Below are 21,990 nucleotides of genomic sequence, written 5' to 3' on the forward strand. Positions count from 1 at the left end.
ATCTCATAAGCTTACCTGAATATCTGCATGATATAGAAGGAGGTATTAGCTTGAGCTACTTAGTCACTTAAAATTATTATTTGATTTTTTAGACGAACTTGTTTGACGGCAACATTGGCTCAAAGTTGCAGCTCAGACTTGAGTGAAAAGTCAAAAATGTTTCAGGCTGTGGTGAAAATCTAATTTTCCCCTGAATGTTGCTGGATACATGTTCCTAACTTGGTTTGAAGGGGAAATCGGTATCGGTTTGAGCCGGATTTCTAGTTTGAGTGGAACCATTTAAGAACCTCATACCATCTTTTGCCTGACAAATAAGCTTTGTTTGGGGCCGGAAAAGATATTTAGCTTTTTAATGCGCTTAAGATTTTCCAAAAAAGAAACCAGTTGCTATGTTGGTGGTCGTGAGTGAGCGATAAAAATTTGAATTTGTCAACATTTTTTATTGTGATCACATAAAAATCAATTCTTCTTATTTTTAGCATTCATTCATTATATTTTTTGATGTTAAGCCTATTAACACCGACACGGTTATTAGGTCTGGGAAAGTTGTATTTTATTCGCAGTCTACGAGTGTCTCATTGAAAGTTAAAGGGCTCATGACCTTAAACCTATGTAAGGAATGTTAATTTAGAGCTTAAAGATATTGACCTACATTAGTTTATATTTTTAGACACACAACCAAAAAATAAGTTTTAAACCTAGAAAACGTATTTTAGTTTGGAGTTTAGTTGTAAGGGTAAGACTTTATAAATATTGACCTACATTTTGTATTCATTTTAAGTAAAATTTTTTAACTAGCAGCCAAATGTTTACCTTAGACACTTTATAAAGCTGCAATAAAATGTCAAATGTTATTGAAAATTCTTTTTTTTTATTTTAATCGTATTGGAAAAATATACATCTTGAACGTACCAAATACTTCAAGGGAACATGATAGATAGGGCTTTAAATGGAAAGTTTTGGATTAGAAATGCGGTTGTCACGACTTACGAGATGTTTTTGTTAAAGCTTTCTTCAATAGCGATTTATAAATGTTATATGCGAGTTCTTTAAATAAGTTAATGTGTTAAATTCCATTGCAATTTTTATAATCCCCGCCTGGCACTACTATCCTTCTCTTCCCCAGCCCCAGCCTTCACAATTCAATTTCATGGGTCTGTGCGTACGACAATTTGCCTACTGTGCAAGTGCTAAATAGTTGACTGAATGCCACGCCCACACTCGGATGCATCCAGTCAGGCGGGGTCAGTATAGTCGTGGATATGGATATGGACATACATCCGTACAGTCGGCAAACAAATGAACTGGAGCGTTGATAGCCCGTGTTCCATGGCACCGGGCTCAGGATCCGGAGGCATCCGTAGACATGTAAGTTCTCCGAAACATAATGAAAACTTTTCGATCGAATGCATTCTGCCCGCCCGATACCATTCACTACTGCCCACCAACGGTTAACTGTTCGCTATAGCTGCCAAAGTTGTTGCCCCAATGAAAACATATAATCGTTCATATGGTTCCGGATGTGAAGCAGTTAATAGAGCAGCAACTGCAAAAATATCAATTTAACAAATGTGCGGCGATTGATTGGACCTTAAAGTTAATACCACGTTAAGATAGGATTAAAAATGTAATACACACAGTTCTCAGAGCTCTGAGTTCATAACAGATACAATAACTAAACAAAATATAAGCTAATAAAATGCCCCCTAAAATATATCAAATGTAAATATAATGTTCCAAATTATATCCAATACTGAATAAAAACCCTTTTTTTGTTAATTACAAGTCAGTGCAAACCATCTTAATAGCTAAGAAACTCTCATGATGACTAGCCAGAATGTATTGAAATCCTTTTTTGTTATAATAGACCCAATTAAACAATGCTGACCAAAGGCCATGACCAATTAAAAATTTCAAGCTGAATCGAACAAAAGCAAAAATCAACAAACCAAAAAATGAAAACTGCTCTTCACACCTGTAAACAAATTAGAGCTCTGGAATGAGTCCTTTTCCAGGGAAAACCAAGGGTGGTCGATTAAAGCAGGTGTTGGGAACCAAAGAATTAAGATTTAGATACGCACGAGTGGGCCACACCACAAAGGTCAGCTGTGGGGTTTAAATGCCTGGAGAACCGGTTCGGCTTGACTTCAACGATATAAGAATAAATAGTCTCGAGGATTGTTTTCTTTTCGTTGCGCATATTTAATAGATTACAAATAAAACAAAAGCCGCTCGAGCCAATGAAATTTGACTAATTGCCCTGCGTTCTCGATGATTTTTGGAATCCACTCCAGTCTGAATTGCATCTTACTGCTTTGGAAACCATTTAGCCACACTTCATATGCAGGCAGCTAACAAGAAAACTGCATTAAGAACCATCTCTAGACGAAAAAGCCCATGTAAAATGGTAATTCTTTGCCTTACCTGTAAGCTGTAGACATGTGAGGAAATTAAAAATAAAACAAATAAATTTTAATTTGTAAGGTCAAAGCCTCAGAAGGTGTCACTTTTAGTTTTAAATTTATTCTTTATTGGATTTAAACAATCAATTAATATAACGCTACCTCCTTCTAGCTTAAGGCCCAATATAATTAGAAAAAATGTCAAAGTAGTTGGAGACAATTTGTAATTGTCTCAAAATTAGAATACAAATGAGTAATGTTATGTTATTTTAGAAAATGTCTAAACTGCACTGATAAAAAAATGGAATAGTAAATTTAAATATGCGCCTATTGAATCCAAAATTTCAAATTTCATATTTAAATTTAATACAAAAAACATTATATTAAATACGAAACATATTAAATTGCCTAGTTTAATATAAAAATATTTAAATCAAAGAAGAGCATATTTAATTTAAATTTGGGTATATTTATTTAAAAAAATATTATATTTATCCTTAATATTTTCAGAATTTAAAAAATCCGTATTTAAATTAACAATGTTTCATATTAATTTTAAGTATTCAAATTATTTTATTTTAGAGTTTTTAATATTTAAAATAAAAATGTTTGTATTAATAATATTGAAAGTGTAAATTTGAAAGGGTTTTTCAGTGTTTATATCAAATAAAAACACCTCAAGAAAATATCTTTTATATTTACATACAAATTTATTAATTAAAATGTATCTTATTTGTATAATAACTTTTAAATATGTTTCATATTTAAATATAAGTTTCTGCCCTGTCCGTTTTTAAGTACGGAAATATTTAAAAGAAATATTTTAATTTTAAGCTGACTTCTTTTACAAAAAGATCTATTTCATAAACTGTTCAGACCAAACATTATATGCACATTTTTAAAAACAAATTGATATACATTAAAGTAAATTGGCAATCATATGTAAATAAGAATGTAAATGGGCAAAAAACAAACGCGGGCGCTAAGATAATTTTTGGCGGTTTTCTTTTGTTCTATGCTACACGCATTCATTATTTCGCGTTTGCTTTGATCTATGACTCTTCTTCTTTACCACTTCACGACGCGTGCCATTGAAAAGTTGCAGTCGAAGAAGTTGGACGTGTCGGGTCTTCATTAAAGCGAAGTCGGCATAAAAACATAATATTCAATGTGTGGGCAGCAACTATCAAAGCCAAAAAGGACAATTGATCGCGCTATCAAAAAATCGATGTGAAGTTTATTTAAATAAATAAGTGTGTATGTGGGCAGCTACATTTAAAGACAGAAAGGACATACATACATATATCGCGGCTTGTCTTTTTCTTTGAACTGTATTCGGCCATACATATGTACATATGTATGTATGTACAATTGATTCCGCTTCTTCAACACAGCACGACGCTTGCCATTTCATAATTGCAGCCAAAGAAGTAGGACGTGTAGGAGGTTTGTTTAAGTGATAGCCTAAATAAATAGCCTAAACATAAAAAAATACATACAAAGTTAAATTTAAATTATCAAATTATTTCACCCGTACTTCGTTTTCGTAGAATCCAACAAAATAGCGCGCGCGTTCACACGCATATATATACATACATATGCACGCAGTGGATAAAAAGAAATCTAACTAAAGTGAAGTTTGTAATAATTGTAAAGTGGCTTAAATTTTTCGGTTCTCAGAAACGTATGTAGTACATACTATGTACATATGTACATTCAAGTGCAGCTACACACACATACATACATATACCACAGCGTGCGTTTACCGTTGCTTGGTCGCCAACAAAGTTGAGCTTGCCTTAGCGAACACACACATGTACATTTGCTGTAACACATCTACCCACACACAGCGTGCGTTTACCGTTCCTGGCAAAGTCATGGGTAAGTAAAAAAACGTAGAAATAAATAAATTTTTAAAAGTAAGAATAAGGCAAAGTAGGTTTTATAATAAATAATAACTTTTTTCTATTTCATTCCTTGCAAATATACTAATTCCAGAACGAAGCGTATTAAACTTGATTACATCTTCGAGGTTCCTGTTGCGATCCAAACAAAAAGTGGAAACTGCTCGATTTTGACGAAACTTGGCTGAAAAACGTAATTAATGAGGCAGATCTCAGACTGGAATCTTGTCTTAGAAAAATGGAACAAAACCCATCTGAGCTGAGTTTTTGAAAGCATGCCGGGCGTTGGAATTGGTAATTTATAATTTTAGTCAGACTACATTCAGATTTTGGCTTTTTATTTATTTTTTTTGTGCTCTTTTGTTGTTTTTTTTCAGGTTCAAATCTTTTACCAAAGCAGAGACTATTGGTAATTTAAAATTTGTTTAATCTCTTTAAAGGGATATCTATAGTTTTAATTTTTATCTTACTATTTATTTCACAGATAACCTACAAAACAAATTATTGTTTAGCTATTAAGGTTGGTAATACTCTAAAACTGTTTAAAGTACTTTTTTTCGTTTATGAATTGACAACTGTGTATGTAGCCTGTAATAACCATTTGCAGGCATATGAATGCGGAAAAATTAAAAATGTATTAGTTCTTAAGAACATTGAAGAGTTTTCAAGCCATCCAATGCACATGTATGATGTAAATGCTAAAAAATATGTTGTATACAGATCTCTGTAAAATAAATGTAAGTGTATTATTTGTACCTTCCAGCAAGCCGTTATGAAAAATAAACATTTAAATAAAATCGAAAAATCAAAAATAAAATTTGTGTACTAATTTTTTTTAGTGTACCAAAAATATTTGAATACTTATCATATTTAATATTACAATTGGCATATTTTGAATAAATATGTCTAGTATTGAATCTTAATATGACTTATATTGAATTTTAACATTTCGGTTATTCATTTAACTATTAAAATGTTCAAATTTAATATGGTTTCAGTTTATATTAAATACGTGTACTATTTAATTCAAATTTTTAAAATTTAAAATCAAATATTCATTGTATTATATATAAATATGCATTGTATTTAAATTAAATATGGCTTATATTTAACTTAAATATTTAAAATATTAAAATCTATTCCGAAAATATTTAAATTTAATATGGAAAAAAAGGTTAATATGCGCATATTTAAATTTAATAAAAACCGCAATGGATGAAAATCAAAGCGAAAAATATTTGGGTTGAATATGAAATATTTGGATTTACTACGTTTTTTTTATCAGTGTGGTATAAATAATTTCCTTGCGCTCTATATAAATTATAATAAACAAATGTTTATTTGTAAAATAACAAAAGCTTTATAATATAATTTTTTAGGTTTCTTTATATACCTACTTACGATGATTTGTAACTTAATACAATTCCCAGTCTTTTACACACAGAATCCACTATCTTATAAAGCTTACAATCTCACACTTGCTCAACACTTACTCAAATTACCTACTAAACAATTTATCTCAATTCTAGTGCAAACATTTGTGGAGTCAAGAAAATCAATCCCTATTTCGTAGACAAAATAGTAAGTGTGTTTGAGGTTTACTACTAAAGGCCTGCGTAATCAAATATAATTTTTAACTATTTACGAGTACATTGCCGCACTTTTCCCAAGTAAATTATTAACATTAATGCCCGGCACGGGCAGTTCTATGCCAAAAAAAAAAAGAACACAAAGTGGGATTGGGAAAGAGAATAGGAAAATGGCAGAGAAAACAAACTGGAATAAATAATACCAGCCCACCGAAATGGAAGTTCCCCTCGCACCGCCCCCAGTAATTGAGTGATCATAAATATGTATGTGAGCATCGACTTCTCCAATGAGGCATGGAAAACCTTAGCCGCCCATATTGCGTTCGCCGTCCCGAGGAAAAAGATTAGCTCTTGCGTGCTGGGAGGTTTCCAGGCCTGAAAGGCAGTTCCCCATACAAATGAGGGCTTGACTAATGCACGATATTAATGGGTGTAACCAGGGCCAGAGGCAATCTGTATCTGCAAGGCCCCAGACCTCGGAGAACCAAAAGTCAACACTTGGCTTATGAATAGTTCATGGCGCGAGTTGACAGTACAATTTGGTCGCTGTTTTTATGGGTGTATTTTGTATGGAGCAAAAACACATTTGGCCTTATTGCTTACAGCATTTTAAGCCAACTGTATATATATAAAACAGGGGAATCATTATAAACAACTTAATGCTTCTCTATAGAAAATTGTTTGAAAAAGGTAAAAAAGTTGTCTTGTAGATTAATAAGTAAGGCTAAAATTGTTAATTTTAAGATAATATTTGTATTATACATTTTTCCAAAAGTAAAATATTAGTGACTAAAAGCTGGAGTAAATAAAAAAATAAAATTAAAAAACTAAGTGCAAAAAAATGAAGCCAGTCACTTCAATACCAAAGGTCAACCAATAGGTATTTTATAAAACTAAGAGTATTTATAAAAACCATTTGGATGTCAAATCCCTCAACACTTATTTACTTTTTCACCGAAAAGAAGATGAATAAAAAATTGTAGGCAACCTAAAAGTGTGTAATGTGTTCTGCTAATTCCGTTCGATAAATAATATTTCACAAAACAAATTTTTAATTTAAGTTTATGTCCAGTTTTAGCTTGGATTTATTCGATAAGTTTCGTTTAAATGTGGCTTTAAGATATGCACCTTTGGAAACAGTTCCTCGAAATCAACGGCTAATTACCATTCATATTGCAGATGCATTTGCAAATACCGCGAGCCCTCCTCAGCCACAAAAGACGTACTCAAGAAATCTTGGCCCGGCAGCTGCAATCCGGCCTCAACTCATTTCCTAATCAATTAAATATTCAGATCTCAATAGCCGTTTCCTGGCCGAATGAATGCAATGGGAGGTTGGACAAAGCGTTGATTCATCGCGAGATGCGCTTTTCTTTGTGATTTTGTAATTACATCTAATGAATTCAGCGAAATGAAATTGAAAGACCGTTCTAAGAAAATCGCAGAAGAAACCCTCGTCTTTTTGCCATGCCTTCTATTAGTGCTCCAACTTTTCCACCGTAGTTGCTCACTTTTTGTCCTTTTTTTTCGATTCAACGAGCTGCAATCTAGTCTGTTATCCCTGTCGTTTTTCATTTTCAAGGCTTGGGAACAAAGATGTAGGCGGTTGGCTTATGCAAATTTCATTTGAATATTTTTCGATCGTAAATCTATTTCTATGTGTGTGGGTCACACAAAGCCAATTAAACACTTTAGGCTATCGATTTTGCAGACCAAGTTTAAGATATTGCCCTCAGCTCCTGAAGAGCCATTTCTTAAGCTGCCGACCTGGGCTTTAAGCTAATTTTCGGCTAATTGACATTTTGACATCAATTACCTCACTTTCGTGTAATCGATTTGAAGTTGTTGTTTGTTGGAAAATCCGACAAGCTGTCAATAACCATATTTTGAGAGTGTTAACAAAGTGCTAAAGGACCTGATAGCCAGTGTTGTTACATACCCAGATACTTTTATCGAGTTACAATTTAGTAGTACCTGTTACTAAGAAATATTGTAATAAGTAGTCAAATCCTACTGTAAAATTGGTTAGCACAGGTTACCTAACCCAGAATTAGGAGCTATTGTAATTAGGCCATATACAAATTTTAGTAATTTGTAAATGCACAAAACACAACACTCTTTATTGAATCATTGACATGGCTAAAAATAATTCATAAAAGGTACTGTAGAAATAATGTACCTTTACCTTTTTATTTTTGCACAACACCTGTATCCTTGCCTATAGGTAAAAAAATGAAGTACCTTTCCCAACCCTGCTGATAACAGGTGTCTTGACTTTAATGCCTTTAGTTTCTAGACCCAAGGGGGTCTTGGTAATTGTTCTGAAGCTAGAAAGTTTTCCTATTGATTTAAATAGTTTAAAGTTCAACGGAAGGGTCAATAATACTGAAAAATGTGTGAGTAAAGAGAACCCAAAGGAAGTTTTTGAGTTCCCCTTGGCGGCTGTAAAGCGCATCTCATCAGCCTTTTGGGATAAAATATCTCTTGGCCCCCATTCTGAGAGCAGTCCAACTGGCGCCCCTTGATATGTCTGCTGCTTTGGCGATGGGATAGCGCTATCCCATCCGAACTGTCAGTGCGAATTGAATGCCCCAGACTGTCAGGCTGCCAAAATGCAAAAGCGGGCCAAGAACCTAAACATATATTGAAATCGCTGCATCGACAACAACTACAAATGTTCTACAAAGGAAATGTCATGGCATTTTTACACCCAACTCAGCAGGCAGATAGGGCCAAATAATAAAATAAAGTCGAGAAGCCAATGCTTTTCTCTTGTTTCACTCAGTTTGCAAGCATTTTCAAGTCAGTTAAGTAATGGAATGACTTTTGAATATTTGAAGAGCTCTTTCGCTGCTCGACTTCACATACGGCAGATTCCTCAGCAAGTCTTTTCCCAGGCTCTTTTAAAATTTCATGAACCCTGTTGTCGACCATCCCAATCTTTATTGTTCTTGTTTTCATCTTTAAACTTTTCCCCAGTGCCTTCAAATATACTGGAGCACCTCTTGTGGATATAGAATTCGTTAGTTGGAGCTTAAAAGCTGAGTTTCAAGCATTGCATAGATGGTTTGATATGCAAGAATGGAGAAAAACTTTAATTTCCATTTTTTGTTATCCTAAAAAATCTTTAAAAATTCATCAATCTTTTTGCATATCTTCTAAATATCTGATATTGATTTGCCAACTTTAATTTTATTTAATTTGAACTATTAAGTATAGTAATCGCTTCTGAAATGAGTTAAATTGTTCCGCTTGTTTGATATAGTTAAAATATTTTACGCACAAAATTTTTAAAACACTGGACTACAAATTAAAGATCAAATATCGTTTTTTTGCGTTGAAAGGGAATGTCATCCCAAGCTTAATATTAAATTGCTTATATTTTGTCACCCGCACTTGACCAATAAAACCAACAATCAACAGTCAACTGAGGACAAACAAGGCGGAAAGCCAAGGGAAAAAATCACAACAAAAATTGTAATATTATATAAATAAAATTCTCATCATATTTTTATAGCAACGTAGACATAAAGATTCCTATCGCCACACATCTACGGTCCGAAACGATTTTTTTGGCCTTCCAACTGCCCCCGATGTTCCCCTTTTTTGGGTCATTCCCCGTCGCTGAGGCTGTAATCTTTTGTTATGTGACCAATAAAGTAGGCGGCACAGTTGGCCCTCGAGCGGTGGCTGGTCAAATAAAAGGGCAGCAACATTGGATCCAGATAGGGGGCGTGGCCAGGGGAAGGCGCTCGAAATTGGTACGTAAACCCCCGGCATAAGCCAAATGTGCAATAAAAGGATTTGCGTGAGAAATTGCATGAGCACGCATTTTAAATCCACGTTAAGCATGTATGGCCTTAGTGGGAGTACGGGGAAAATAAAAGCAACAATAATTGAGAGGAAAAAAACTAAGAAAAAATAAGGAAAATGAGTAATATGTAATGAAAAGCAAATTGCTTAAATTGTTTATTATTGAGAAATGATTCGAGTGTACTTCGAATAACTATGTAAAAGAGCGAAAGTCTTATAATCGTATCTATTAATGCCACAATTAAAATAACATGGAATTCTTGTTTAAAATACTTGAGAATTATTTTAGAATTTAGAATTTTAGTGCCTATTGTCATGGCTAACATTAAATTTCAATTGGTCTGCGTGATTCATCTTCACGAAGTTTAAATGTATGTGTATTTACTATGGGTAACTTTAAAGTCCGAAGATTTAAAAAATATACCTCATATTTAATAAACGCAATTTGTTATCAATTATTACATTGAAACTAAAATTAATCTTGATAACCCATAACATTTTCTTTGCATTTAATAAGCAAGTGCCCAATAGATAACCAATTGCATTGTTGGTTGCAGTTTGTGCCGAACCATTCATTATTGGCAATTTCAATAAACAGAATACTGCCTCTTAAACAAAAAGCATCTTTCAGTCAAAGGTCGGCCTGGGTCACTAGCTATTACGAGCTCTTTGGCCAGCGGCTATCATTATAATAAGATCAGCCATTCATGTTGGTAATGCGGATGTGCAGAGATCTTGCTGCCTGTTTGGTTTCTACTTTAGTCCACTGCCTAAGGAGAATGCCATTAATGCCAGATATATCAGTCTTCTTTGGGAGTGTCTGCTAAGATATGTCTGATAGTTTTTTAAAAAATAAAAAAACATTTTATTTGCATTTTATGGGGTCAAACGTGGTATTTTGTCATTTGTTTGATATTACTTCTTATAGAATTCATTACCAACCTTAGTTGACCCTTTGCAAATTGACCTAGTCTAATGTATTACTACTATTGTTTGTTTCATGAGACCAAACTAAGTAATTTAAATGAAAAGCAAATAGAGAAAGTATTCCCGAGTAACTTAATCGTACTTGAAATGCATGGGAAACGTTATGTAATCGATCACTGGCATTACTAGCCAAATGAAACGAATCGCCTAGTCGCATTCTCAACTTCAGATGCGATTTATCGACAGAAGGTGCCGCACCAAAAGTGTCAGGAACATAAATCCTAGGCATAAAACTTGCCGTTTCCAGAGTCCTCTGCAGAACCCACCTCTTTCAACTCCTCCAGCCCAAGGCTACAGCCGCAGGATTCGATTCCTGGCAATCATTCATTGCGTCAATCAAGGTGGCAGGCAGCTTCAACCGATTCGCTTCAATTGCACTCGCATTTCAATTTAAATTAAAACTTTGCTCGAACTTTAAGCACGGCTCTTACACAGATCTCCATCCTGGGTTTTTCCTGCTGGAAAAATCCAACGCTTGGTTGGCAACCGAAGAAGGCGTAAGTAAGTGAGCAAGTAAGTTGTAACTTTCTAAAACTTTCCACGTGAGTGTTGCGAATTACAAACCGCAGTTAATGACCAATAAACTTTATGCATTCCCCCATAAAAATTTAAAACAATTTACTATAACCACACGTCTCTTGGAATCCCTATCTGGGATTCATTTCATCCGTTTACTCGCTCGCTTTGATTTCATCATCAGAAAGGCACAAGCAGTAAAAGAGTAAAATTCCAAACACGTTCTCTGTGTATAGTATCCCCACAAAATGGCCAAAACGACTAGTTGACTTAGACGGGGTTCATTCCCCGGATTTCGTGTGGGTTCTTCTGTGCCAAATTTAGTTTGAAAAATTAAATTAGTCTCCCCTTTCTTGACAGGGGTTTAACGAACGAAGGGTTATACGTATTCGGTTACATTTTATTACAAACTATTATATTTCCAATACATTTCATGGTATTTGAGCATATAATAATCATCCACTCTTTGGATCAAGTTATAAAAACTAAAAGTATCGTAAACAATAATTTATACAGCCGCTACCTTTAGATTGAGAACTTGCTATAGACACTTACCTAAATAAAACAAGAAAGAACGCTATAGTCGAGTGCCTCGACTATCAGATACCCGTTACTCAGCTAAAGGGACCAAAGGGAAATGGAAATAAGCAAGCAGCAAAGCAAGACTGAAATGCGCCACCTACCGGCGGTAGACAGATTTAAGCGTTATGGGCGTTAGGGTGGGCGTGGAAAATTTTTTTTTGGTCAATCGATAGGTATTGACGAGACCGATACAGTTCAGTTAAAATTTTGTATCTAGCATGAAAATTGTGGGCGCCACAGGCTTGGGCGGTTTGTGGGCGTTAGAGTGGGCGTGGCATACTCGCGTATCAAAATTGCGCTGCGTACAAAGGTTCGGAATCTAAATCTGAAATCCTGATTCTATATCTTTGATAGTTTCCGAGATATCCACGTTCATATTTACGATTTTTTGAAGTTTGGGGGCGGACAGACGGACAGACGGACATGGCTAGATCGACTCGGCTAGTGATCCTGATCAAGAATATATATACTTTATGGGGTCGGAAACGCTTCCTTCTGCCTGTTACATACTTTCCGACGAATCTAGTATACCCTTTTACTCTACGAGTAACGGGTATAATAATATTAAATACCTATAATAACAAAATATAATGAAACATGAGTGCGAAAAATCGACCCAAGGCTAGTTACCATTAATTTGATCCACTTTTTAGTCCAATTTGAAACTTTTTCATGCACTGATAAAAAACGGAGAAAATTTATGGATTTTATATTCAATTTGAATATATATGCTATGTTTTTCATCCATTGTGGTTCTTTATTTAATACTGTGGCCAATGAAATATGAAATATTTACCTAAACATTTATAGTTAATTTTAAGATTAAATGTTTAAGATTATAAAATGTGAATATAATATGAAATTATTGTTTTTTATATCTTTAAATATTTAAAGTAAACATTACTAATATTTACTGCCTTGACTTACATGTTTTCAAATTAAATATTCCAATTTAATATGTCTTGTATTAAACATTATGTTTTTGTATTTTATTTAAATTTTTCAATTCAATATGCACGTATTCATTTATACTGTTTCAATTTTTTTTAGTGTGTTGTATGACCTACACATTTTTAAGCCCTTCACATCTGACCTTTTATATGCATAGCTCTCGTATTTTCTGACAATTTTAAAGTCATCACCAATAAACCAAAATAAATGCCAATTGACAGCTGAAAATTAAATTCGTGGAGAAAAAATGTGAAAAAGCCAAAACCTGAGCTGAGAAAAAGTCCTTGCCTGTCTGGATAACTGGAATAACTTTTCCTTTTGTTTTATGCATAGCTCAGCGAATCTTGGGGCAATATGATTGATTGATAATTAGTTATTTCCCCTCGTCTTGACTTAGCTCCAGTTTAAAAACAAAAACTGGGCAACGGCAACGGGGAGGAGAATCAAAACTCATACAGAAAACTCAAATAGAAAACTCAAAGCCGCTTTCTTTGCTCTCGCCAGGCATTATGGGAAATCAATCATTCTCCTCTTCAAGTGCACAATGGGCTAGGCATTCCTCAAGCACAAAATTCACATTGTTGTTTCTGCAAATCAATCTTAACTGAGCGGTACTAACAATAAAAATTTTAATCTTATAAAGTTGTCGATTTTGGTGTTATATAATCAAAATTTACTTTATTTACTTTACTTTAATTTTCTTTTATTCATCACACTTTGGAACACTTCAATAAATAGATACAGTATAAATATTTTGGTCTAGGGAAAACAGCAGATTATGTTGGTTACTTGGATATTATTTTTGGAAAAACTTTAAGCATCATATATCATAGTTTACTAGAAAGGCTTTTAAAGACTCCCAATTATCTATAGATATAAACCTTGTTTTTTAAGGAAACCGACTTTTACTTTTACTCACATTACTTACTCGCATCAATGTAACCTAGAAATATGCTGGTTGTATATCTTTTACTCAGCTCTTACTTACCTAAATATGTACATCACTTTCTTTTTTGGAGGCAGGCAGACATCCGGCTCAAAAGACTTTTAATTGCTAATTAATTCATATGGAGCTCTGTCAAGAAGTTTACGTTGGCTGTAATTAAAAGAGTGTGTGATCCCGCAAAATCTAATTTGCACAATTTCGCACTTAATTGTTGGCAAAACAAAGGGGAGGCCAAGTGGTGGATGGAGTCTGACGAAAGTGCTGAGGTGCTGTCGCTGTCACATGTGGCGTATACGTATTGTCAACAAAAAACCACCGAAAATGGCGGCTAATAGCTTTTAATTTATTCAGCTGTCTCCTGCACGAAGCTTTTGGAAGTGTAAATGGATGCATCCACATTAATTTCCGCCCATCTTTCCATCATTTTAAGTTACGACAGTTTCAAATAACTCCGTCGGCTCCAGCGGTTTTAAACTTAGTTATACAGACTTTAAAGGCAATTTATTTACTTACCCAAATGTTTACTCATCAAAGGAAATGAAACTGAGGGAATAAGTAAGAATAATTAAACTAAAAAGTGGTTTCTCATTTACTATACCTACTTTCTTCGTTACAACCTTTACAAAGTCAAAAAACATATATTACTATCGTATGTTTGCTGACATGAGCAGTACCAGCAGAAATCTCGTCTTTTGCAGATGCCTTTTATACAATGTTATATCATGATGTGGTAATCAAAAATGTTATGACTTGCAATATGTAGTTTTATACAAAACGTGAAAGCAAGACAACCAGAACCACACTGCGAACCAGACTTTATAATAGTAACAGGTATGAAAGGACTAAGCAGGAGCTTTGAGATATGAAATGTACGTTTAATATGAATCTTTACCTTCAAAATAAGTGGGCTTTGGAATTAAATTCCTTAGCAATATAACAGCATGAGTACATAACATTCAGTTATACACCGATACTCGATTCGTTTGGGCTGTTGAAAGTTTGAGGTCGAAAATATATTTCGATTTAAATTTCCTATTTTTGTGTTAGACGAAGAACGTGAGTTAAAATTTAAAAAAAATCCTGTGATAAGTATTAAACTTTTTTGTAAATTCTTTTTAGGATTTGACCAGACAAAAATGTGCTGCGGATATCCTTGCTATCCTTGCGCCGCTCTGTGTCCTTGCGGCGGTTGTGGACCCAGTGGATTCTACGACCCCTGTTTCGGACCTTACAATGGGCCTTTTAATTCCTGGTGTGGCCCAAGTGGACCTGGATTCTGGGGTGGACGTTGCTGCTAATATTATTCCACTGGTGAAGAAACTTCCAAACTGGTCTTTTTGTGATCGCTTGCAGAAAAAAATGAGGAAAACTTCATGAATTTTAATTCCCATCTCGTTCGACAGTCCCAAACAATTGGTTTTTCAACTCTATCCGATGAAAACCATAAAATTAAAATTTGTAGTTAAACAATTTATGTTCCCAAGGCTTTGGGACATAAAATGTTCGTAAATAAAATAATACATCAGACATATGGAGAATATTCTTTTAGTGTAATGGCGATTTTTATTTGACCAGTCAACACTGGGCAAGATTAAAAAGAGCGGTGTTTTTTGCATTTAAAATCAAAAATCGCCAAGATAAAAAAATTTCCGATTCCTGGTTTTTAATTCAGAATAGGGCGGTCCACCTTATTCGCCTATATGATTCGCCTATGAGCAATTTAAGGTATACCAAACAAAATTAAAAAAAAAGCTTCAGGGTCTGCAAATTGGTTTCATACGCAAATATATTTTCGTATAGGTGGCCCTGACTTGGATGAGATTTCCGTTGTGTAATTCTGACTTTAGCTTTCCCTCCAAAAACGATTACAGTATTTGCTAATTTTTTATACATGAAACGACTTGAAGACATGTAAAATCTAAAAAAATTTAAATTTAGAATACATTTTTGGAACCAATTTCATTTTTTGAAATGTACACGTTTATAAAAAAAGCTTTTGAAGACCTGAAGTTCTAGGTTCCCTCCATTAAATATTTCTACCAAACACGACGCCTAATTTTTAGCGCCCACTTAGGAGGGAATGGTAATTCCCTCAATCAATTGTTATACAATAACTTGGTACACCCGACCTCAATAATTAAACAACAAATATTTTGAACAATTTATTCGATAAACATTCTTCTCTTCGTGACGTAAATTTTTGTCCTTTTTGTCATTTCAAGTTGCAAGGGATCTGTTCTATATTATACATTGTAAGTAAAGATCGACAAGATTTGGGTAGTTTACCTTTAACGGTTTAAATTTCCTGTGCAAGCAAGTATTTAAGGATAGTAGAGCTCAGATCGATTAGCAGCATCTACCTCCCCAAAAGCCTGGACCACTTGCCCCACACCAAGAGTTGAAGGGTCCGTTGTAGGGTCCAAAACAAGGATCGTAGAATCCACTCGGTCCACTTCCGCCGCAGGGACACAGGGCGGCACAAGGATAGCAAGGGAAGCTGCACATGTTGATTTACTTTGTCCTATATAAAGGTAGATTATTCTCTAGTTTTTATGACAAAAATAAAATCTATCTTACGGTACTCGCTTGGCACTGAAAAATATAAATTTAATTTTGATTATATCGTCCCGTTACCGTCCGAAGAGTTCGAATTTCAATGTTCAACTAATCTGGATATGTTGGTGGGACAGCAACGTAAAATATTTGGCTCGATTTAAATTCCAAGGCCTCCTTTTTTCTGGAGATAAATATTTTCGACACGAACTACATATTTTCATTTAGAGTACATAGTAGGCGCTGATTTAGCTGATCTATGAGTTTCGGTCGATATATGCACATTGTAAGAGAACCTTTCGTTTAGACAACATCTGTTTTGTTTTGTCTTGGATTTTTCCAAAGTTAAATTTTTGTGTAAGATGTAAAACATCAAATTTTGTGAAAATCCTAATTCCAATGATGGAAAAAATGTAAATACTATTTTTTGTTTGTTTTTAAGTTCATTCTAAATCGTCTTTTTTCAAGGATCTTCGACACACACCCAAATGGCTTGCTTGCACTCCGCGGACTTGACGATACAAAATAACAATTTACATCCGATTTGTACACCGTTTGCACAATTTGTCAGCACAACTTTAAATAAGACCCAATACTAACGACTTGTTCATACTCCCAAAATCCTGGTAAGTATTGTTTTGGCTAATCAGTTGCCATTAATTAAGTCTTTTCTTCTCAGGTTGCCCATACGTTGGAATTAGGAAATCGCCTTTATCGCATATTAATAATACAAGGCTATTACAAACTACAGTATGTTTTAGTTATACCCGAATAAGTCATATCAATTAACCAATTTTCATCGCAGCTTCAAGTTAAATAGGCCGTCTCTCCCAGTGGTATAATCTCGCGGTCACATCACTACGTGAAATACGATACAGCTTAGCGAAATGTCAATTTATTTCTAGTTTACAAATAACTAATGTGTATGTATGCAGTATCTGTTCACATTTTATTGGGTTTCAATAACACTAAATACAAACTTATTGTTAATTAAAACATTTCTGTAATATACTTAAAAATGTGTTTGATTCCAACTTTTTTCCTGAGATCTACGGGACCTACAAAAATATTTTATAGGGCAGACTATGCCTTTGGTTTGATTTAGGATTATAAATTAAAGAACATTTCCTGTTGGTATACTAAGTGTAAGTGATAGGGAAATAAATGCATAAATATGTATGATATATATTTATGTAATATATATTTAATATATATTCAGTTTTGACTATATTTGAAATGTTGACTTAGACCAGACAATTTTACTTAGTCGGCACACTTGCTTTGAATCTTAACCGTTTCAGAGAACTGGAATATCCTCGTCTTTGTATATCTAGAAAAATTCGAATGGCGCATTCTTTTTTTTCCAATTCAACAGTTTATAAATTTGTAATGTGCATGTGCAGTTCAATAGAGTTGTCCCCTCTGTTGCAAAGCAAATATGGCTGTTTAATGGACTTGAAAGTATACCATTTTCGTAATCCGGCACTTTGCGGAAATAATGGTATTGTGGTAATTTAACCATGTGCTAAAAGTCAGTGCTTTATGAAGGACAAACTGGGTGATAAAATGAACGGTGCACACGCGTATCAATTAAAGCTTCTTCAGGATTACAAAGTTGAGAACTTCCTCAGCTAAAATACTTCTCAAAACAATTAATCTCAATTATTTTCCCAGCATTTCGTATGCAGCTCGGGTGAAAGGTTGGGAATTTAAGCTCCGCATTGATGGGTTCCGTTTAGAATGTCCAGGGATTGTCAGCAAATCAGGTGCAAAACGTGATGTGCTTTCGATAAAGTGCACATAAAATAAGGAATACAAAGCAAGGATGGAAGTGAGGTAAGGAATGGTGAGGTTGGGTAAAAAAAAAAACTTTTAATGCGCTTAGGCGACGAGCGATACACGAACGCTGAATGGTAAATGTAGCAAGGTAAACAAAATCAAAGCCGCAAGAATGGTCCAGCACTTAAAGACTGCTAGCCCCACCCACATTCCTCGGGGGCTCCCTATAAAAAAAAGGCGAGCGGATGCGTGAGAAAGTTTTCCGAGTTCCGAACAACACGGCCCTCAAGGAAATCACGTCTGGGACAGTACTGATGATGATAGTCAAGGTTGGTTAAAGAATGGCAGGGACCAGACCCAAGGATTTGCTCAGTTGTCGGCCCACCCAAAATGGTTGGGGACTCTCAATAGTCGGTGTTAATAGGGTACTAATTAATGGACCCATTATTGAACCCTTTCAGCAGAGTTACACTTTTTATGTATTATTCACAAGGCAGAAGAATTTGGAACAAGTTGCCTTTGACATTGTAATTATATGCTTCAAAAGAAATGAGCGGCTAAATCTTATTTTTATTCGGAACGACACTTCGACCGGTTTAAAACATAAAAATTTATACGTAAAAAATTTTAAGTTACATTATGGCTTTGCATAAAATTGATGGTGCTGCAAATATTTCGAAACATTTAAGTCACTGGCGCAATGGTAAGTAAATGATTTTCAGTTACCACCTTCTTGAATGAGAGCCTCGTTGGTTAATGAATTACTATTAAAACTCGGGATATTTGCAACGTTTTAATAAAAATAAAGTAGTTTTATGGAAGACGGCCCTAATCAAAGATTTCTCTAACAAGAGATATGCGTTTTTTTCGTTAACTTTTATTTTTAAAGAGTTTGTTGAGGCTCAGATTCTCAGTTTTTATTGTGAGTAATTTGCACGAAGTAGATTATCGATATATGTGCGCCGGCCGCTGATGTACACTGCATGTGTTGCGCCAGCTTTTTCCTAGGCCAACTTAATGGGGGACTGCCAATAGGAGTTTTAAGTCGAGAAAAAGAGCTTGTAGAATTAAATTCCGAGATAAACTATAGGGATCGCATTATTAATTATCTTATAATAAAAGAATTTATTTTCTTTTGTAGTGGCTGTTTTCATGTGTCGACAATCAAGAAATGCTCACGTAGCTGAGCACCCTTTGACATCGGAGAAAGAAGTCCCTACCGAGACAGCCAAAAAGGTGACTGAATCTTTGGTGTGGTCGAAAAACTCGCCGGTGAGCCTGCTGGTGGAAAGTGGCCGAAAACCTCAGCACAATAGGACCCTCGAGTTGAAGAAGGCAGCTGCCCAGCTCAGCAGGAGCAATGAGACCCTCAAGGCGCACTACATAAAGAAGCGAAATGATCGTGTTGCTGAAGAACTATTGGCCAAGGAGCCGCAGACGGCCCAAAAGCTGGCCAATTTGATGAGCCTCAATATCGCAATGGTGGAGACGAAGCGCCCGAGATCTTCAAGTGCGCCACCTAGGCGTATGGAAACAAATCATTCCACGGGATCTATCGATTTCAAGCCGCAAAGCAACCAGAGTGTACGTTGGCAATATAAGAAACTCTCCAAGGAGGCCAACAGTTCCGATGAGGCGGGTTTAAAAGATGCTAAGGATCGTCAAAAATCCCCCTTGAAAAACGCTCAAAAACAGGCTGTACAGCCGCAGGTGGCTGAGCAACCAAAACAAAAAGCATCTGAGGTAGACACAAAGCCAAAGAAAACTGATAAAATTACCAGGACCGTGAATAAATTGAAAATAGGTAAGACTTGGCATTATCCTTTATGAGAAATTATCTTAAATCTTTTATTAACAGGTTCCATTACTAATCCGAACTCGGAAGACAAGCCAGATTGGCAAAAGAGTCTGCATAAACCGACAGAGGCTCCTCAAGAACCGATTCCTAAAAATTTAAATTCCCTGGCTAAGTGGAAAATAGGTAAGCTTAGTGTTAAAAGAATTGAATGATAATTAACTGATGAATTTACAGGTTCCAGATCTATCCCTCGTCTTGACTTATAGTGCTTGGATTTAATTGTTCTCCATATGTTAAATATGAAAGCGAATTTCAAATCACGTTAAGTTTTGTCCTATTCCCATTTCAAACATGTTAAGCAAACATTACGTTTTGAGAACATCATTTGACAATTAAATACACTAACAATAAACTGAAATAAAAATGAATTAAATAGAAAAGATGAGCACATCCTTGACATTTATTATTATTTGACAAATAAGGTAATAAATTGCAATGGGAATAAAATCTTCAAATTTTCTATTCGTTTTTATAAGGTCTAGTTTTTAAAAATACCACTTGCAAATTACATTGTGCATTTTGTATATTTTGATTTTGGTAAAAGAATAAATATATATATTTTTAATTACTCTATGAGCTGCCTTGTCTAATTAGTATACTTTAAGGAAATTAAATGATTTATGGTTTCTAAGCAATTAATAGGACATTAAAGTACCATGCTCCACTTATCCTTATCCAAATATTCAAGTATTTAGAGAGCACTTTTTGCCATTGTCACTGTCACACGAGTACACTTTTACCAAGGCTGGGCTAAAAATTAATTAAAACTTTACCTCGATGATCTGACAGTCAATTAAAGTTTACGCAATACACTCGACAACAAGTCAACAGCAAAAGGGGGGAGTTCATAGCCCACATCTGTCTACAAGAAGCAATGTGGACCAAATGAAATGTTAAACGCGCCATTAAACGCGACCCAAGAGAACTACTAAAGACGGCACCGAGATGGCCCGTTTATTGGCCAAAAGCAAACAAGGGTAAACAACTGGAGAGCAAATGCCAAATGCGGCGGAACAGAACACACTAGACCAGACCGACGGGACAGCACAGATAGTCCAGCGAAAACAAGAGCCATCTCAGGGCGAATAAATAATAACACACCGAGTGGGGGAGCCCTCCAAAGGCACCAGGTCCTGTGGCCAGGATGCGGACTGTTTGTCCTGGACTTGAGCAGTCGCTGGTGGCTCAGGAGCAGGAAAACAATTAACAATCTCCGTTTGTCGTAATTGACTCAAATAAGCGCAAACAATAAATAAAACAGCAACTGTGGCAGCAGCAGCAGTTGGAGTGAAGAGGAAAAGCGCTGACAGGAGCACTAAATGTCTTTGTTTGACCAAGGATAACCTGTATTCGTATATTACACTTTGTGTTAGTATGGTGGATTTAAAAACCAAGCACAATTTGGCTTTAAGAATAAGACGAACAGTTAATTAGATTATTTCCAAAGTAATCTAATTTTAAGCCATATTAGGGTGTGATATAAAAGTTAAATTTATTTAAGCATCATGAGGCTTATTAAGCTTTTGACGGCAAGAATTATCTTGCTTAAAATTGACTTTTATTTTACACCAAATAATAATACATTAATAATGGAACATTTTAATTATTATTATAATACCTTCTTTGTTTTGTTTAATGTACATAGATGGCGCCAGTGCGCGCGAGTATTATTGAAGCGAGCGCCATCTACACATTAATATACTGGCATTGACCCCACTAACCATGTTTACCTTAATTTCTTAATAACTTTTTAGGTAAATGCTGTTTTAAAAATTGTTATTAATTTCACTTTATTTTAATCAGGCCTGAATAAACTAAATCATTTTTTCTGGTATCAAAGAAAGAATAGTTATTTTAATACTAGTTGAATACGGCTTATACTTTTCGTCATCTCCTGCTCCACTTATTTCGCAGACATGCTTTTTTTGACTTTGCGTTGACGTTTGACCCCTTAGTACTTCCAGTACAGTACATACTCCTCATATCCGATACACATTTGCCTGCAGCGGAATCATCAAAGCAGCCGAGCTTCATTTTTTTGCTTATCCGCATTTCTTCTCCCTTTTCTGATGTCATGCCTTTCACTTCGATTGTTTGTCCAGCTTGTCCA

The 21,990-nt window shown here is 35.0% G+C and overlaps 3 protein-coding genes and 2 long non-coding RNA genes across 8 annotated transcripts; 4 read left to right on the forward strand and 1 right to left on the reverse strand.

Moving 5' to 3' along the window:
• Positions 1-3,598: 3,598 nt before the first annotated feature.
• LOC119547746 lies at positions 3,599-5,048 on the forward strand. Its single transcript, XR_005219249.1, has 4 exons — positions 3,599-4,283; positions 4,401-4,600; positions 4,684-4,715; positions 4,791-5,048. It is a non-coding gene; the product is annotated as an uncharacterized LOC119547746 (long non-coding RNA).
• A 9,557-nt stretch (positions 5,049-14,605) lies between these two features.
• Positions 14,606-15,230, forward strand: LOC119547971 (male-specific sperm protein Mst87F-like). The gene is made up of 2 exons (XM_037855022.1): positions 14,606-14,746; positions 14,810-15,230. The coding sequence occupies exon 2, from the start codon at positions 14,827-14,829 to the stop codon at positions 14,986-14,988; it is 162 nt and encodes a 53-aa protein (XP_037710950.1). The 5' UTR covers positions 14,606-14,746; positions 14,810-14,826; the 3' UTR covers positions 14,989-15,230.
• A 609-nt stretch (positions 15,231-15,839) lies between these two features.
• On the reverse strand, positions 15,840-16,415 carry LOC119547642 (male-specific sperm protein Mst87F). 4 transcript variants are annotated; one of them, XM_037854582.1, is made up of 3 exons: positions 16,268-16,415; positions 15,977-16,211; positions 15,840-15,923 (listed from the first exon to the last, which is right to left on the reverse strand). In XM_037854582.1, exon 2 carries the CDS (start codon positions 16,193-16,195, stop codon positions 16,037-16,039), a length of 159 nt encoding a protein of 52 aa, XP_037710510.1. In that variant the 5' UTR covers positions 16,196-16,211; positions 16,268-16,415; the 3' UTR covers positions 15,840-15,923; positions 15,977-16,036. The 4 variants fall into 4 exon arrangements, with proteins under 4 accessions (XP_037710510.1, XP_037710509.1, XP_037710512.1 ...); XM_037854581.1 differs by having other exon boundaries at positions 15,840-15,928; XM_037854584.1 differs by having other exon boundaries at positions 15,840-15,928; positions 16,277-16,371.
• Positions 16,416-16,505: 90 nt separating this feature from the next.
• Positions 16,506-17,180, forward strand: LOC119547644. Its single transcript, XR_005219238.1, has 4 exons — positions 16,506-16,656; positions 16,712-16,869; positions 16,923-16,993; positions 17,049-17,180. It is a non-coding gene; the product is annotated as an uncharacterized LOC119547644 (long non-coding RNA).
• Positions 17,181-18,572: 1,392 nt separating this feature from the next.
• LOC119547600 lies at positions 18,573-20,244 on the forward strand. The gene is made up of 4 exons (XM_037854520.1): positions 18,573-18,725; positions 19,164-19,826; positions 19,881-20,003; positions 20,055-20,244. Exons 1-4 carry the CDS (start codon positions 18,662-18,664, stop codon positions 20,084-20,086), a joined length of 882 nt encoding a protein of 293 aa, XP_037710448.1. The 5' UTR covers positions 18,573-18,661; the 3' UTR covers positions 20,087-20,244.
• Positions 20,245-21,990: the final 1,746 nt, after the last annotated feature.

Source organism: Drosophila subpulchrella, chromosome 2L (genome assembly GCF_014743375.2).
Source record: "Drosophila subpulchrella strain 33 F10 #4 breed RU33 chromosome 2L, RU_Dsub_v1.1 Primary Assembly, whole genome shotgun sequence".
NCBI lineage: Eukaryota > Metazoa > Arthropoda > Insecta > Diptera > Drosophilidae > Drosophila > Drosophila subpulchrella.

Bases quoted from the DNA above. Each gene is read 5' to 3' on its own strand.
- LOC119547971 (XM_037855022.1), top strand. From the start codon at position 14,827: ATGTGCTGCGGATATCCTTGCTATCCTTGCGCCGCTCTGTGTCCTTGC.
- LOC119547642 (XM_037854582.1), bottom strand. From the start codon at position 16,195: ATGTGCAGCTTCCCTTGCTATCCTTGTGCCGCCCTGTGTCCCTGCGGC.
- LOC119547600 (XM_037854520.1), top strand. From the start codon at position 18,662: ATGGCTTTGCATAAAATTGATGGTGCTGCAAATATTTCGAAACATTTA. The intron at 18,726-19,163 runs GTAAGTAAATGA...TTTCTTTTGTAG, and splicing joins TTTAAGTCACTGGCGCAATG to TGGCTGTTTTCATGTGTCGA. The intron at 20,004-20,054 runs GTAAGCTTAGTG...ATGAATTTACAG, and splicing joins CCTGGCTAAGTGGAAAATAG to GTTCCAGATCTATCCCTCGT.